Source organism: Meriones unguiculatus, chromosome X (genome assembly GCF_030254825.1).
Source record: "Meriones unguiculatus strain TT.TT164.6M chromosome X, Bangor_MerUng_6.1, whole genome shotgun sequence".
NCBI classification, from domain to species: Eukaryota; Metazoa; Chordata; class Mammalia; order Rodentia; family Muridae; genus Meriones; species Meriones unguiculatus.
This window is the reverse complement of record NC_083369.1, coordinates 56,985,591-57,000,977: the sequence shown is the minus strand read 5'-3', so window position 1 is coordinate 57,000,977 and position 15,387 is coordinate 56,985,591. Positions and strand designations below refer to the sequence as shown.

The following is a 15,387-nucleotide window of genomic DNA, read 5'->3' as shown; positions in this document are numbered from 1 at the left end:
GTCTATACAAGGTGCAGATATTTATACACTCAGGTACACACAAATACACATAGATAAACATTTTTAAAACATCATTTTCAGTGATGCCTCATTTTCCACTGGGTACATAGAATTTCTTATGTGCACAGGGCCATGCACATGTTAAGTAGATTCTCTATCTCTGAGTTACCATAATTTGAATAATAACTTGCTCTGTGGTCTGGCAAATAGGACCCACTTGATAACCTTTTTTTTTTTTATTAAATAACTGGATGACTGATTTTCTTCTTCATTTTAAGTATCCATCTGCTGAAGGCACGGTTCATTTGGTAGAGGTTTTGCCTAGCATGCACAAAGCTCAGACTAAATATAGGTATGGTGATCTAGACCTGTAATCCCAGCACTCTAGTGGAATAAATACGAAGATCAGAAGTTTAAAATCTTCCACAGCTACATAGCAAGTAGGAGGAAAGCCTGAGCTACATGAGACCCTGTGTTGGATAGATAAGTACTGACAATAGCTAGTTTGCAATTACAGCTGTTGTGACTAAGACTGTATGGCCCTCCCATGTAAAATATTTACTTCTGGGTCTTTATGGAAAGTTTGTCACCACTTGTTCTCAATGACTAAAAGTGGAAAAAGTCAATTATAAGCGGGCATGGTGGCTCATGACTTTAATCCTAGCACTTGGGAGACAGAAGCAGACAGATTTTTGTTAGTTCAAGGCCAGCCTGGTCTATCTATATAGTGAGTTCCAGGATACTCAGAGCCTATCTCAGAAATGAAAAGAAAATAAGAAATAGAAAGAGCAACAGAGCTGGCAAGAAGGCACAGTGGAGAAAGCTCATGCTGTGCAAACCTGATCCCTGAAGTGAACACTGGAAGGAAATAAGCGACTTGCAGAAGTTGCCCCTTGGCCTTCACATGCTTGCAGTGCTGAGTGCATATGTACATTTATACACATAAATTATACTTACCCATATGCATGTAAGCATGTGCGTACAAGCAATAAATATGCTAAATTTTTAAGGCATAATTTTAAGAAGAAAAACATTTAGATTTCACTACAAATCCATCACCTCATACCCCTAGGATATGGACCATTAGGAACACTATTCATCACTTTGAATATAAAATAAGTGCCATACACTTGTTGGCCTGAGGCTCCAGCCAGTATTATGGAGAATCTGACATTATCCTTTAATCACATGTAGAAAGGAAAAATCCATATGCATCTCATACATTGTAGTTGACTTGATGGCAAATATTTAACTGCCACATCTGAGTCACTACACAGTCAGAATCCAATCAAATTCTATGCAAATAATACTTTTAAAATCTAAACCCTGGTAGTAATCCCAGCGATTGGAAAGGCAGAGGCAGGTGGATTGCTGTGAGTTTGAGGCCAGCCTGGTCTACAAAACGAGTCCAGGACAGCCAAAGCTATGAGAAACCCTGTCTCAAAAAACAAAAACAAAAAACAAAAAATCCTAAACCCTGCTGCCTGCCATGGTGTTTAACTCACAACTACAGCCCCAGTACTCTAAGAAGGCAGAAAGATAGTAAACTGAAGGCTATCCTGGACTATACAGGACACTCTGCTGTCTCAAACAAACAATCACTCACTCAATCAAACTGTCAAAAAAAAAAAAAAACAGACAATGGGGCCAGTGAGATGGCTCAACAGGTAAAAAACAATTTCTTCACAAGCCTGACGACCTGAATTTGATCCCATGAACCCATAATGGAAGGAGAATTCAAATCCTGAAAGTTGTTCTGACATTCACATGTCCTCTATGATAGGTACACAGTCACATTCATACACATGCATTATAAACATATTTTTTTCATTTTCTTCCCCCCAACCTCTCTTTCAAGACAGGGTTTCTCTGTGTAGCCTTGGCTGTCCTGGACTCACTTGTAGACCAGGGTGATCTCTAAATCTTGAGATTTGCCTGCCTCTGCCTCCCTGAGTGCAAGGATTACAGGCATGCACCACCACACTTGGCATTTTTTTCATTTTCTAAACCTCAGAGCCTTTTCTCCTATTTGTTGATTACTTAAATATAGTCACTTAGAAAATAAAATACTTAACATTCTTAAGAGTTGGTTCACTGGTTAAGAATATGTGTTCCTCTTGCAGAGGAACTGGGTTCAATTCCTACCATCTGCATAGCAGCTCAAAACTGTCTGTAACTCCAGTGCTAGGGGACCTAATAACCCTCTTCTAACCTCCAAGGGCACCAGACACACATACGATACATAGACATATGTGCAGACAAAACACTCATACACATAAAACAGACTGGACTGGCCTAAACCTCTCTCCGCCTCCCTGAGTGCTGGGATTACCAGTATGCACCAACGTGCCAGGCTAAAGTTCAACATCTAATCGTATAATCTCTATAATCTGTTCTCAACCCATGTATCTCAGTCTTACCACTATCACCTAATACTAACTTCAACTAACTCAGACTGGTCTATATGTAAAGTCTCCTAAAACATAATTTACACATCTCACAGCTACGCCTAAAACGTTCCCCTCATAACAAACATTATTTACTATTGACAAATCCCTAAATCACAGAGCATGGTGGAATACCAGTACTAGGCAGGCAGAAACAGGCAAATCTCTAAACTCAAGCCCAGCCCTGATCTACATAGCATATTCCAAGCCAGCCAGAGCTTGATAGTGAGATTTTTTGTCTTTAAAAAAAGAAAAAACCCAAATTCAATTCATCCTTCCAAGGCTCAGCTCAATGCTTACATCTTTATAATGCTTTTATTAATCACTCTGATTTGTAGTTTAATTTTCAAATAGAGTATACTAATTACTATCTTTGTATCATTATTTTACTCTTTCACAATTCAACTTTTTAAAAAAATGTTTCCTTCTGCACTATATTACCACATGTATAGTGTCTGCAGAGGCCAGAAGAGGGCACCCAATCCCCTGAAACTCTACTTACAGTACATGAAAGGGAACTGAACCCAGGCCCTCTGCAAGAGCAGCCACTGCTGTTAGCCAACAAGTCATCTCTATGACCTCATAATTCAACCTAAGCTGTTTCCTTCATATATACGATTTCATTCCCTTGCTACATTTTTACATTATTGGACAACAAATTTTTTAAATCTAGGGACTGGAGAGATAGCTCAGTGTTATGAGCACTTATTGCTCTTACAGAGGACACAAGATCAATTCCCAGTACCAACATGGAAGTTCATAACTGTCTATAACTCTAGTTCTAGGGGATCCGATATAGTCTTCTGAACTCCATGGGCACCAAGCCTGTAGTATAGGCAGTACACAGACATACATGTGAGCAAAACACTCACAGACATAAAATAAGTAAATCTTTAATGAAAAATAAATTTATGCCTACCTAGCACAAGGCAAGAAACAGGATGGTAACATGAATTTTCATAAATAAGATCAAGGTATGAATTCTATTTTGAAAGCCAAGAGGAATTCAGTTAGGCCTTACATAGTCTATAAACTACTGATTGTTCTTGAAAATCTTCTAGGTAGCCAGTAGGCTGATTTATTGACATTATTAATGTTTTTAATAGTAATAACTATGCTATTTAATTTAAAAAGCTTCATTTGCAACTTGTGAAATATAATATTCTCCTCATTGATTCCGATATAATTTTTGTAGTGTCCAGAGAATTCAGAGTAAGTCACCCAAAGGATTTTGATGATGTGGTTTAAAAGACAGCAATCGCTGAGCTAAATCAACTAATGTTTCTCTATCTGTAACATTATTTCCTTAAAAGATATATAGCAAATACCACAGATTTGTTACTCTGTGAGACAGGGCAGCAAAGATGTCTGCTGTGTAATTCTTTATACTTCCTGTATTCATAATGTATCTTAAAATAAAAGGAAACACACATTAAGAGGCATGCCAACATATACAAATATAGTATTTGACTGAAGCTCAATGCTGGTCAGTGTTTACTTACCAGAGCATCATCTTGCAATGAAGCAAAAAAGAAGCCATAAAGCAAATTAATCTGCTTCTTTTGATCAATAAAGTCAAACATCGCAACCAACCAACGATAAAAAAGTACCTGTTGAACGAGAAAATACTGTCCTTAGAGAAACAGAGCTAATTGTTGCAGAAGAGCTTTAATTCATCCTTAGTGCTATTTTAAAAGCTTCTAGCACCAAGTAGGATAATAGATTTTTTTATTTCTTAGTAAAAATTTCTGTTTGAGCAGGGTCCTTTTATCAAGCTATATTGTTCTGAAACCACAGGCTATATACAAAGGCCACTACCATTACTCTGTAAGTGGCTCTTCTTTACTAGCTCTTAAGTGGGTTCTGAAGGACTTATCATCAAAGCATCTAAAAAGATTACCTTGGTATTACCAGAACACTTGCCAACACAGAGCCATGACACCGCCTTAACCACAGAGTCTTCTGCTATATGAGTTTCGGGAATCATGCACTTTAATATCCGTGTGTTTATAGCATTCCCTGGAAAACAGACCAACTCTAAATTAAAGTGGACTTCAGTGTCTCAATTATTCCTTTACTATTATTCACTATGGGTCATAACACTCTAAAGCCTCTAAAGCAAACTAAAAAGCAAATTATTTTGTGTTTCTACACGTCCATGAATGTGCAGATATGTGTGCATGTAAGTATGAATCTGTGTGGAGGGCAAAGTTTGATGTTAAGTATCTTCCTTAACTGTTCTCCACCTTACTTTTTAAAAATTATTTTATTGTATTATTTTATATGTATGGATAATTTTGCCTACATGTACGTTTGTGTACCATGTGCATGCAGGATCCACTGAGGTCAGAAGAGGGCACTGGACTCCCAAGAACTGGAATTAGAGACAGTTATAAGCTGTCACTGGGTGCTAGGAATCAAACCTGGGTCCTCTGGAAAAGTAACAAGTGGTTGTAATCATTGAGCAATCTCTCTAGCCCCATCCACCTTACATTTTGAGAGAGGGTCTGTCAATGATCCTAGAGTTCAGATTCAGCTAGATTGGCTCGTCAGCAAACCCTATGTATCCTCTGGTCTCCACCTCCTCAGTGCTGAGATTACAGGGACATGCCTTTACCCCCACGCTTTCTTTCCTTCTATGTATGGGTATTTTGTTTGTATACATGTATACACATCACATGTGTATCTGAGGCCAGAAAAGTGTGTCAAAACTCTGAGACCAGAGTTACAGAAGTTTATGAGGTGGCATGCAGGTGCTAGGAATCACACCCATGTCCTCTGGAAATGCAGCTAGTATTCTTAATCACTGAGCCATCTGCCTAAGCCCCTTGTTGTTGGCTTTTAAGTAACTGCTGGAAATCTAAACTCGGGTTCTCATTCTTGTATGGCAAGTACTTTGACAACAGCTCCATCTCCCCAGATCCTAAATCAAATTATTTGACCCATATATATCTATTATAAAAAGTAAGTTGAGGCCATTGCGGCTCATGCCTTTAATCCCAGAACTCAGGAGGAAGTAGGTGGATCTTTGAGTTTGAGGCCAGCATGGTAAACAGAGTGAATTCCAGGGCTATTACACAGAGAAATCCTGTATCAAAAGTAGGGGGCTTAGAGCTGATTATGGAGGTATAGGCCTGTAATACTAGCACTCAAGAGGCTGAGGCAAGAGGAGGACAGCCTAAGCCAAGTAACAAGAACTTTTCTCAAAAAAAAAAATAATGAAAACTACTTTTCCTTTTAAGATGATTAAAATATTTAGCAATTAGATCATTTTGATGACTGCAGGACTCAGTGAATATGCAAAACATACCATGTGGATTTTTTATTTCATCATGAATTTTAATATAATATGAACTATACCTCAACATCAACAGACCTTTTTCTTTTTTTCCTTTTTTTTTTTAAGACAGGATTTCTCTGTGTATTCCTGGTTGTCCTGGACTCACTTTATAGACCAGGCGGGCCTCCTCGAATGCTGGGATTACAGGAGTGCACCACTGAACCCAGTTCAAAAATACTTTTAATTACAAGGAAATTTAAAAGTGTTTTTCACTTTATTTTTACAAAGATACCATAGATCCTTATTAATGGGTTAAACCTACTAACAAGTATCTTCATGAGTTTTTGCATTTAAGAATTTTATTTAAAGGACCCGGCGTGGTAACTCATACCACTATCCCTAGATCTTGAAAGGTAGAGGCAGGTGGATCTCTAAGTTTGGGGCCAGCCTGGTTAAGAGAACAAGCTCCAGGACAGACAGAGCTACAGAGAAACCCTGCCCTTTTTTTAAAATATGCATTGCTGCTTTGCCTGCAGTACATCTGTGTGACAGTGTTATATCTTGGAGTTACAGACAGTCGTGAGCTGATAGATTGGTGTTGGGATTTGAACCTGAGTTCTCTAGAACAGTCAGTGTTCTTAACTACTGCTGAGCTATCTCATACCTACAAACAGACACGAACCCATACACATAACTAAAAATAAATCTTAATAAAAAAGAATTTAAAGACCTGGAAGGGGCAGGAGCTCTACAAGGAGAGCAACAGAACCAAAAAATCTGGGCACAGGAGTCTTTTGTGAGACTGATACTCTAAACAAGGACCATGCATGGAGATAACCCCTAGAACTCCTGCACAGATGTAGCCCATGGCAGCTCAGTGTCCAAGAGGGTTCCCCAGTAACTCCCAAGAGGGAATAGGGACTGTCTCTGACATGAACTCATGGGCTGGCTATTTGATCACCTCCACCTGAGGGGGGAGCAGCCTTACCAGGCCACAGAGGAAGACAATGTAGCCAGTCCTGATGAGACCTGATAAACTAGAGTCAGATAGAAGTAGAGGAAGACTTCCCCTATCATTGGACTGGGGGAGGTGCATAGGAGAAGAAGGATGGAGGGTAGGATTGGGAGGGGATGGAGAAGGGGCTACAGATGGGATACAAAGTGAATAAACTGCAATTAATAAAAATAAAATTTAAATTAAAAAAAGAATTTAAAAATAGGTTTATATCAATCTAATTTCTCTAAAAGCTAGAAAAGTTGCAGAATGAAACACATTCCCTTGGGACTAGCTGGAATGTAGCATTTTGTGCTAGTCTAATCATTCCAACTTGCTCCCCATCTTACACAGTGCTTTCTATGCACCTTTTTATCAAGTTCTATTCATTAAGGGGTCACGAATTAAAGAATTTCTCATCAATTTCTACACCATCATTCTGTAGAGAAGAAACAAAATAATAATGACATTAAAACAAAAACAAACTTAATAAAAAGAAAATCATAATAAAATGTTTCTTGCGGTTTCAGGGTTCATTTTTTATTATCTGTCATTAATAGCCACTAAACCCTTTAAATTTTAAAACAGCATCACCACTACATCCTTGCCATATAACAAACTCAAAATGGAAAATTCCTACACTTATTTTTCCCAGTAACTTTTCTTAATTTTAATTTTTTATATTAATTACAGTTTATTCACCTTGTATCTCACCTATAGCCCCTTCCCTCATCTCCTCCCAACCCCACACTCCCTCCCTCATCTCCTCCTATGCCCCTCTCCGACTCCACTGATCAGGAGGTCCTTCTCCCCTTCCTTCTGACCCCAGCTTATCAGGTCTCATCAGGATTGGCTGCAATGTCCTCTTCTGTGCCCTGGTAAGGCTGCACTCCACTCAAGGGTAGGTGGTCAAAGAGCCCGCCACTGAGTTCATGCCAGAGATAGTCCCTGTTCCCCTTACTACAGAACCCACTTGGAGACTGAGATGTCATGGGCTACATCTGTGCAGGGGTTCTAGTTATCTCCATGAATGGTCCTTGGTTGGAGTATCAGTCTTACAAAAGACTACTAAGATGAGATTTTTTTGGTTCTGTTGCTCTCCTTGTGGAGCTCCTGTCCCCTCCAGGTCTTTCTATCTCCTTCTTCTTTCATAAGATTCCCTGCACTCTGCCCAAAGTTTAGTTATGAGTCTCAGCATCTACTTTGATACACTGCTAGGTAGAGTCTTTTAGAGGCCCTCTGTAGTAGGCTCCTATCCTGTTGCCTGTTTTCTCCTACATCCATTGTCCATCCCATTTGTCTTTCTGAGTGAGAATTGATCCTCTTACCCAGGGTCCTCCTTCTTGCTTAGCTTCTTTAGGTGTACAGATTTTAGTATGGTTATCCTATATTTTATGTCTAATATCCACTTATAAGTGAGTATATAGCACATGTGTCTTTCTGCTTTCCCCAGTAACTTCTTAAATTACTTTACAGTCTAGAGCAGTAGTTCTCAACCTGTAGCAAAATTACAGTTATGAAGTAGCAATGAAATAATTTTATGAGTGGGATCAGCACAGCATGAGGAACTGTGTTAAAGGGTTGCAGCATTTGGAAGGTTGAAAACCACAAGTCTAGAACCTCTATGCATTTCTGATGTCATTTCTAGTAAATCTACTCCCTAAATACGTATTTCAACTTTCCCAGTTATATGTAATGATCTAATATGGAGAACAACACAGAAGTACCTAAGAGAGAAAAAGAAATTCTGATGGTAACATTTGACCTTAGCAAATTTCAATTTAACATAAAAATAAAACAGTAACAGCCAGATAGAGTAGAGCACACCTTTAATGCCAGCAGTCAAGAGGCAGACACAAGCAGATTTCTCTGATTCAAGGCCAGTCTGATCTATCCAGCAAGTTTTAGGCCAGCCAGGGCTACATCATGAGACCCTGTCTCAAAAAAAAAAAAAAATGTGGTCTAGCTGGATCTTAAAGTCACAATAATCCTCTGCCTCACTTCCTTTAGCATGGAGATTTACCTATGTGTACTACCATGTTGACTTAGCTCAGAAATTACCTTTTCAATTATTATAAACAAATTTTCAGAGCCCGAGACATTTTTAAATGCCTCAGTATCTGGCATACATCAAGAAAAGTTTCTGACCATTAATTTCTGATACATCAAAAGGCAAAAGAAATTTTGAAATTTAAAAAAAAATAACCTGCCTATTCTACATATGTTAGTAAAGAAAGACACAGATATAAAATTGATCTCAACAGAAACCAATGAAACACAAATTACTGAAAAGGTATGAGAACCAAAGCATCTGAAACCACCACCATAAGAACAGAAATCCATTGAAGTCTAGCTTAACTTTCTAGAAACACATAGAACTTATCATGTAAAAGAACAGAAATAAAATACTTGAGACTGATATGCTGAATTCAGTCAGTCGTGTGTTACTTTTAAAGTACACACACATACAACCACACTCCTATCCACTCCTGTAAACAGAATGGAACATTACACATTAATGTGCAAAGACAAGAAAACAGTTTTTATTTAAAGCATAGGTTTAGTAGCTGTACCATTCAAACAGAAAACAGTGGCAATGTAGGCCATAAACACTAGAATGAGAGTTAGATTTGATTCTCCTGGCTCTAGCTTTGACATTAAGTCTCTAACCAGTCTGGGCCTGTTTTAACATCTTTGTTTTAACATCTTCTTCTATATTTACTCGTGTGTGTTTGTGTATTTATGTATGTGTGCCCCTATACAATGTCACATGTGTGGAGACCAGAGGACAACTAGTGGAAGAGTAGGAATTGGTTCTCTCCTTTCACTATGTGAGTCCCAGGGACTGAACTCGAGTCCTCAGCATGTTGGCCTATACATAGTAAAATGAAGATAAGCTATCCTGAATGCTTGAATATGGGCGAGAGAAAGCTAGGAGTAAAAAGGACATTTTCAGGAGCTATTTCTCAGCTTCCCTCCTATCTCACACCCTAACCAGGAAATACAAAAGAAAAGCATCTTGACTGTCTGGGTCTGAGATACTGGAATGAAGATACAAACAGAAACTTGTGAGATAAACATAAAGCAATGAAAGAGACTAAGTGGTCTTTCAAAGTCCCTCTTTGGGAACATTATTTAATTATCTATGTTTCTAAAAACTTGCTAAAAATGGTTCCCTGCATCTGGTGACAATAGTCCCACAAACATTTTCTTAAGATGTGGTAACTATGCCAGGTACAGTGGCACATTTCTACAATCGCAGCACTCAGGAAGGCAGAGGCAGGTAGCTCTCTGTGAGTTCGAGTCCAGCCTAGTCTACAAAGTGAGTCCAGAACAGCTAAACACAAAAAAACGTTGTCTTAGAAAAACAAAACAAAACAAAAAGATGTGGTAACTAGTCACTTTCAGCAATATGCACAGATCCTCTTGGTTCATGAAGTAATCTAAACGTAGATAACCCCCCTTTATCATTTTACTACATTACTCATGGAGAGAAAAGGGCAACTGATTTCAGTGCATAACTTAATTCAAAAAGGCTTGGGGCTTGGAAGTTAAGAGAAGTTGTTGCTGTAGAAGAGGACATGGGTTTGGTTCTCAGCACCGATGGCAGCTCATACCCACCAGTGCCAGGGTATTACACACACTCTATGACCTCCAAATACACCAGGCTCACACAAGGTTCACATACATACACATCAGCAAAAACACTTGTATACTTAAAACAAAATAAATCAATCTTAAAAAAAAATCCTGGGTATATCAGTGCACATCTGTATTCGCAGTTCTTGGGAGGCAGAAGCAGGAGTATCAAAGCAAATTCAAGACTAGCCTAGTCTACTTTCCAAATTCTAAGTCAACTTCAGCGATCTTATTGTGTCTCTCTGTGTGTATGCGCTTCTGTGCTTTTTCTTTGCTTGTTTGATTTGTTCTATTGTGCTCTGTTTATTTGTGCATTTTTTTCTAAAGAAAAAAAGAAGGCATAGAGTTGGATGGCTGGGGAGATGGAGATGATCTGGGAGGAGATAAAAAAGTGGAACCATGATCAGAATATATTGTATAAACAACTATTTTCAATAAAAAACAAAAACAAAAGCAACACTACAATTTCTCCCAAAAGGGAAAAAAATAAAAATAAAACCCAAAAACTGAAAGGCAAAACTAGCAGGACACTGATGATAAATGTATCTGCTCAACATACCAAACTTGCCATTGAGTGCCACATTTAATAAAATATCAATTGCTTCTGGAGCTAAGCCATTTTTCCAAGCCATATTTTCCACAGTTTTCATGTGTTTTTCCAAGATTGTATCTTTACTCAGTGAAGCTTTCTTGGGACCTGGAAAAAGAAACAATATTAAACACTGAGACCATGAAAATTCTGTCAGTGCTCATCCTCAACAATTACAACCTTGTTAAAGGACTTGTTAAAGGAAGACATTTATGTAATAAATTTTATGCACTATTGCATAAATGTCTTCCTTTATAAAAACAAATTTGAGAGCCTTTATTAATCAATACTTAGCAACAATAGAATCTTCAGTGAAGAAAACTTCCATCATGCCCTGACTGAAAAAGGCTAAATTTAATTAAAACCTCTTTCAATATTAGGACAATTCCCAAATTCAGCAGTACAATGAGTTTCCAAGAAACCTTTATTTGTGTATTTATGTGAGTATGTGTGTGTGTTGTGTGTGTGTATGTGTCTATTCCTGTGCATATGTGAAGTATCTGTGGAGGACAATGGTGATGGAATCTTCTTCTATAACCCGCCACCTTATTTTTTTTTTTTCTTTTGAGACACAGCTTCTCACTGAACTTGGAGTTTACCAACTGGGATACACTATTTGGCCAATAAGCTACAGGGACTCTCCTATCTCTGCTGCCCCACTGCTGCCATTAGAAGCCTATACTTCATGCCAAGAGTTTTACATGGATACTGGAAGCTTGGACTCAGGGCCTTATGCTTACAAAGCAAGCACTTCATCAACTGGGCCATCTCCCCAAACTACTAGAAGCCTTTAAAAAGTCACAGCGCCAGGTTACATCCCACACCAACAAAATCAGATGTCTAAGAGTAGATCATAAACATTAGCATGTTTTAAAGATTCTCAGGTGAGCACAGTGTCTGTCAACCACTATACTGGGAGAATGTCTTATTTTGTCTATAAAATATAGTGTTAGATAGTAAATTATTTATAAATAACTAGTACATAAAATTTTGTATAAACAAAAACATGTTTCCTTTAAAACTGTCTTAAAGCCTGGGTATGATGGTGCATGCCTTTAATCCCAGTGCTTAGGAGACAGAGGCAGGGGGATCTCTGTGAGTCTGAGGCCAGCCTAGTCTACATAGCAAGTTCCAGACCAGCCAAGGCTATACAGTAAGACCCTGTTTCTAAAAAAAGTCTTAAGAAAAAGTCAAGAATTATTTTTGGACAGGTTCCCACCATATACTACAAGTTAAACTTGAATTTATGTTCCACTTACCTAAGCCTTACACCCAGTGCTGGAATTACAGGTGTGTCTGCCACTACATCCAGCAATTAGAACTGAAACAGTTTTAGAGGGAAATAGGGTTTGGGGGGCTGGGGCTGTAGCTCAGTTACTAGAGTGCTGGGTTCTATCCCCAGCTCCACATAAACCATTTGTAGCAATGTACTCCTGCAATCTCAGCAACCAGGAGTTAGAAGCAGGCAGATTGGGAGCTGAATTCCACCTTCAACTACAAAGCTGAGTTTAAGGCCAGACATGCAGTCTCAATAAAAAAAAAAAGTAAATGAAAATGAAACAAAGCAAACCCCTGCACTTTCATAAGAAAAACAATCTGCTTTTACCTTTCTGAAAGTATCCTACTGCTATCTGCAGAGCATCTTCATTTTGATCATCAGCATGATTAAACTCTTCCATTGAATCTCTTTTCTTTAAGACTCTCTCCGAGTTACCTGATTTCTCTTTTACTTTCCAGCCTAAGAGACTGGTCTGACAACTATTACTGCCTTGAGAACTTGTGTTTTGTAGCTGTGAGTTTCTAGTGGCCATTGCTGCATACATGTTCTAGAAAAAAACAAGCACCAAGTTACTATTAATCAGCTAGAGACAATGCCCATATTTGCCTGAATTTCCATATGCAATGGGTACTTAATGGCTAAGAATCCAGGAGACATAACCTATAGGCTACCTTTTTTAGAAAGCCCTTGACCTGAACAGAAACAGATTAATAACTTGTCAACGTAACAGAATCAGGTAAACTTTGACAGCGTATGTTCCCTTTTAAAATGGCTACATCATATAAGCAAAAAAACATCCCAACTCATAAATGCAATCTTTTTTCATTCCTATTTTCTCTAAGTCTCCTTGATTTTCCTTTCAATCTTTATACTCCCTTTTTGTCAGTACTATGTTAAAACTGCATAGTTTAAAAAGGTAATTAAGTCAAGCGTGGTAGCACATGCCTTTTAACCCAGCACTCTGGGAAGCAAAGGCAGAAGCAGGCTTATCAATGTGAGTTCCAGGCCAGCCTGGTCTACAAAGTCCAGGACAGCCAAGACTACATGGAGAAATCCTGTCTTAAAAGGAAAAAAAAAAAAAAAAAGCTAACTAGCTAACTAGGCCCAAGGTAGTAATATTATCCATTTATTAATTCAGACATTCAATAAATAATTACTGTATATCATCTTTATGCCAAACACAAGTGTAGTCACCAAAGCTGTAAAAAATAAAATATCATGGTACCTGACTTCATAAACCCTACAATGGGGCACAAGGGTTATAAGGCAATAAATCAATACATGACCAGTGCAGTGCAGTGACAGAAACAGGGTACAGTAGGAATCTAATTTCAAGTAGGTATTCAGAAAAAGCCTCTTGTGGTGGTTTGAATGAGAATGCCCCCCATGACCCCCTATATTTGAATACTTTGTCCCCAGTTGGTGGAACTGTTAGGAAGTGCAGCTCTGTTGGAAGAGGTGTGTCACTGGCGGTAAGCTTTGAGGTTTCAAAACTCCATGCCATTCCCACTTAGCTGTCTGCCTTGTGCTTTTGGATCAGACATAAGCTTTGCTACTGCTCCAGTGCCATGCCTGCCTGCCCCCATCTTGGTCGGATTCCACTACTCTCTGAAATAGCAAGCCTCAAATTAAATATTTTCTTTTATAAGTTGCCTTAGTCATGGTGTTTCTTCACGGAGATATAAAAGTAATTATGTCACCTCTCTACAGTAACCTTTAAGGTGAAATCTGAAGGCCATAAAGGAGTGTGCAATGTGAATGGGGTAGAGGAGTATTTTACGAGGAGGAAAAAGCATAAGATCTTTCAAGCAAGAAAAAACTTTGTGTATTAAAAGAAAGCACATCAACACCGGTGTGAACACAGTGGAGTGAAAGAGGTGGAGTCAGATAGGTAACCAGAGAGATCATATTCGGTCTTGTAAACAAAGAGCACCAGTCTGACTTTTCAGTGTTGTGGGAAACCTCAGGAGAAAGAAGACTTAAGACCATTTTTTCTACAGTATGGAGAAGACTACAGTCCAGCAGTGTGGACAAAACTTACCAGGCTTTGCCAAAGGAAGAAGATAACTGGCCTGCAGTAGCCCTGAGTTGTGTAAAAGTGTAAAAAGATAGATTCATTTAGAGGCAGCCTGCATGCTTAATTCAGAAGCATATGCACTTGGGTTAACTGTTAAAAAGAAAAACAACAACAACAAAAAATAATTAGACACAGAAATGAGGGAAACCAAAAAAATGACTAATAAGGAGCCAAAACTGACTTCTAACTAAGGCTTTAGCTTCAAGTGGGAAAATCTAGGGGAACAGTGTAATGACATTCAGTCTCTTCACCCTAGAACAGATGAGACCAGAGCAAGAGAGTAAATTCAAATCAGAGGGAAGAGAGGTCCTGTGACAGAAGCGTTCTACAAAAGAAGGACCAGGGAGCAGATTATGACCCCACTGGGTAAACAGTTCCAGCGCCTCCTGTGGTTCAATTCAGTCCTCCCCTCCCCACCCAAGAGCGAAACTGGCAAACAACTCCCGACTCGGCTAAACCTGGGGCCACAGAGTAAAATGCGATCCCAGCACTCCTTTTCAGAATTAGTCTTACCCTCGCGGGTCACGGTATTCCAGAAGATCTCTGAGCCTCCACTCCAGCCTCGGTGGCAAGGTATCTCACCATGAGAACTTTCTCGAACACACAGCCGAACCCAAAAGCCGCCACTGAGATTCAAAGGCCCCGGCCCCGCCCCGCGCATGCGCTTCTCAGGAGACCGCCGGTGCAGTAGCGTTCAACCAAAAACTAATTGGTTTGAGTGTTGCTCTAAGGCGGGAGTTGGCGCGCGCTTGCGCGAGCGGAAAGTAACGCGACTCAACAGACGCAGAGCGGCTGGCCCCACCCACGGAGGCCTGGGGAGCGCCCCAGCCCGCACTTGCTCTGGAAGCTAGTTGACTGGTTGACATTTTCAGTGTCCTGAAAAGGCTTGTATCAAGCATTCTAAGTGAAACAATGCTAAGCGGCTTGATGTTGAGTTTAAAGCAGTTAAGTGTGGTATTCATTTTGCCCACATTGACCCCAAAATGCCCCGGCTTTGAATTTGCAGAAAAATGTGAAAGTGAAAACTTAACAATAAAGGCGGCTTTCTCCCTTTGCTGTGACTTAAAAGGATCTGCCGCTTC

General features: G+C 39.2%; 1 protein-coding gene across 3 annotated transcripts in view; it reads right to left on the bottom strand.

Annotated features, from left to right (window-relative positions):
• Cenpi (centromere protein I) overlaps nt 1–14,950 on the bottom strand; it is an 88,184-nt gene extending 73,234 nt beyond the window's left edge. For 2 of the 3 annotated variants that reach the window (XM_060374544.1, XM_021626199.2), the window contains exons 1-6: nt 14,819–14,950; nt 14,270–14,395; nt 12,556–12,775; nt 10,920–11,057; nt 4,348–4,466; nt 3,950–4,057 (exon numbers count right to left, since the gene is read on the bottom strand). In XM_060374544.1, coding sequence (XP_060230527.1) covers nt 3,950–4,057; nt 4,348–4,466; nt 10,920–11,057; nt 12,556–12,772 — 582 coding nt within the window. In that variant the 5' untranslated portion in view covers nt 12,773–12,775; nt 14,270–14,395; nt 14,819–14,950. The remainder of the gene's footprint in view (nt 1–3,949; nt 4,058–4,347; nt 4,467–10,919; nt 11,058–12,555; nt 12,776–14,269; nt 14,396–14,818) is intronic. The other variant, XM_060374545.1, reaches the window with a different exon arrangement.
• Nucleotides 14,951–15,387: the final 437 nt, after the last annotated feature.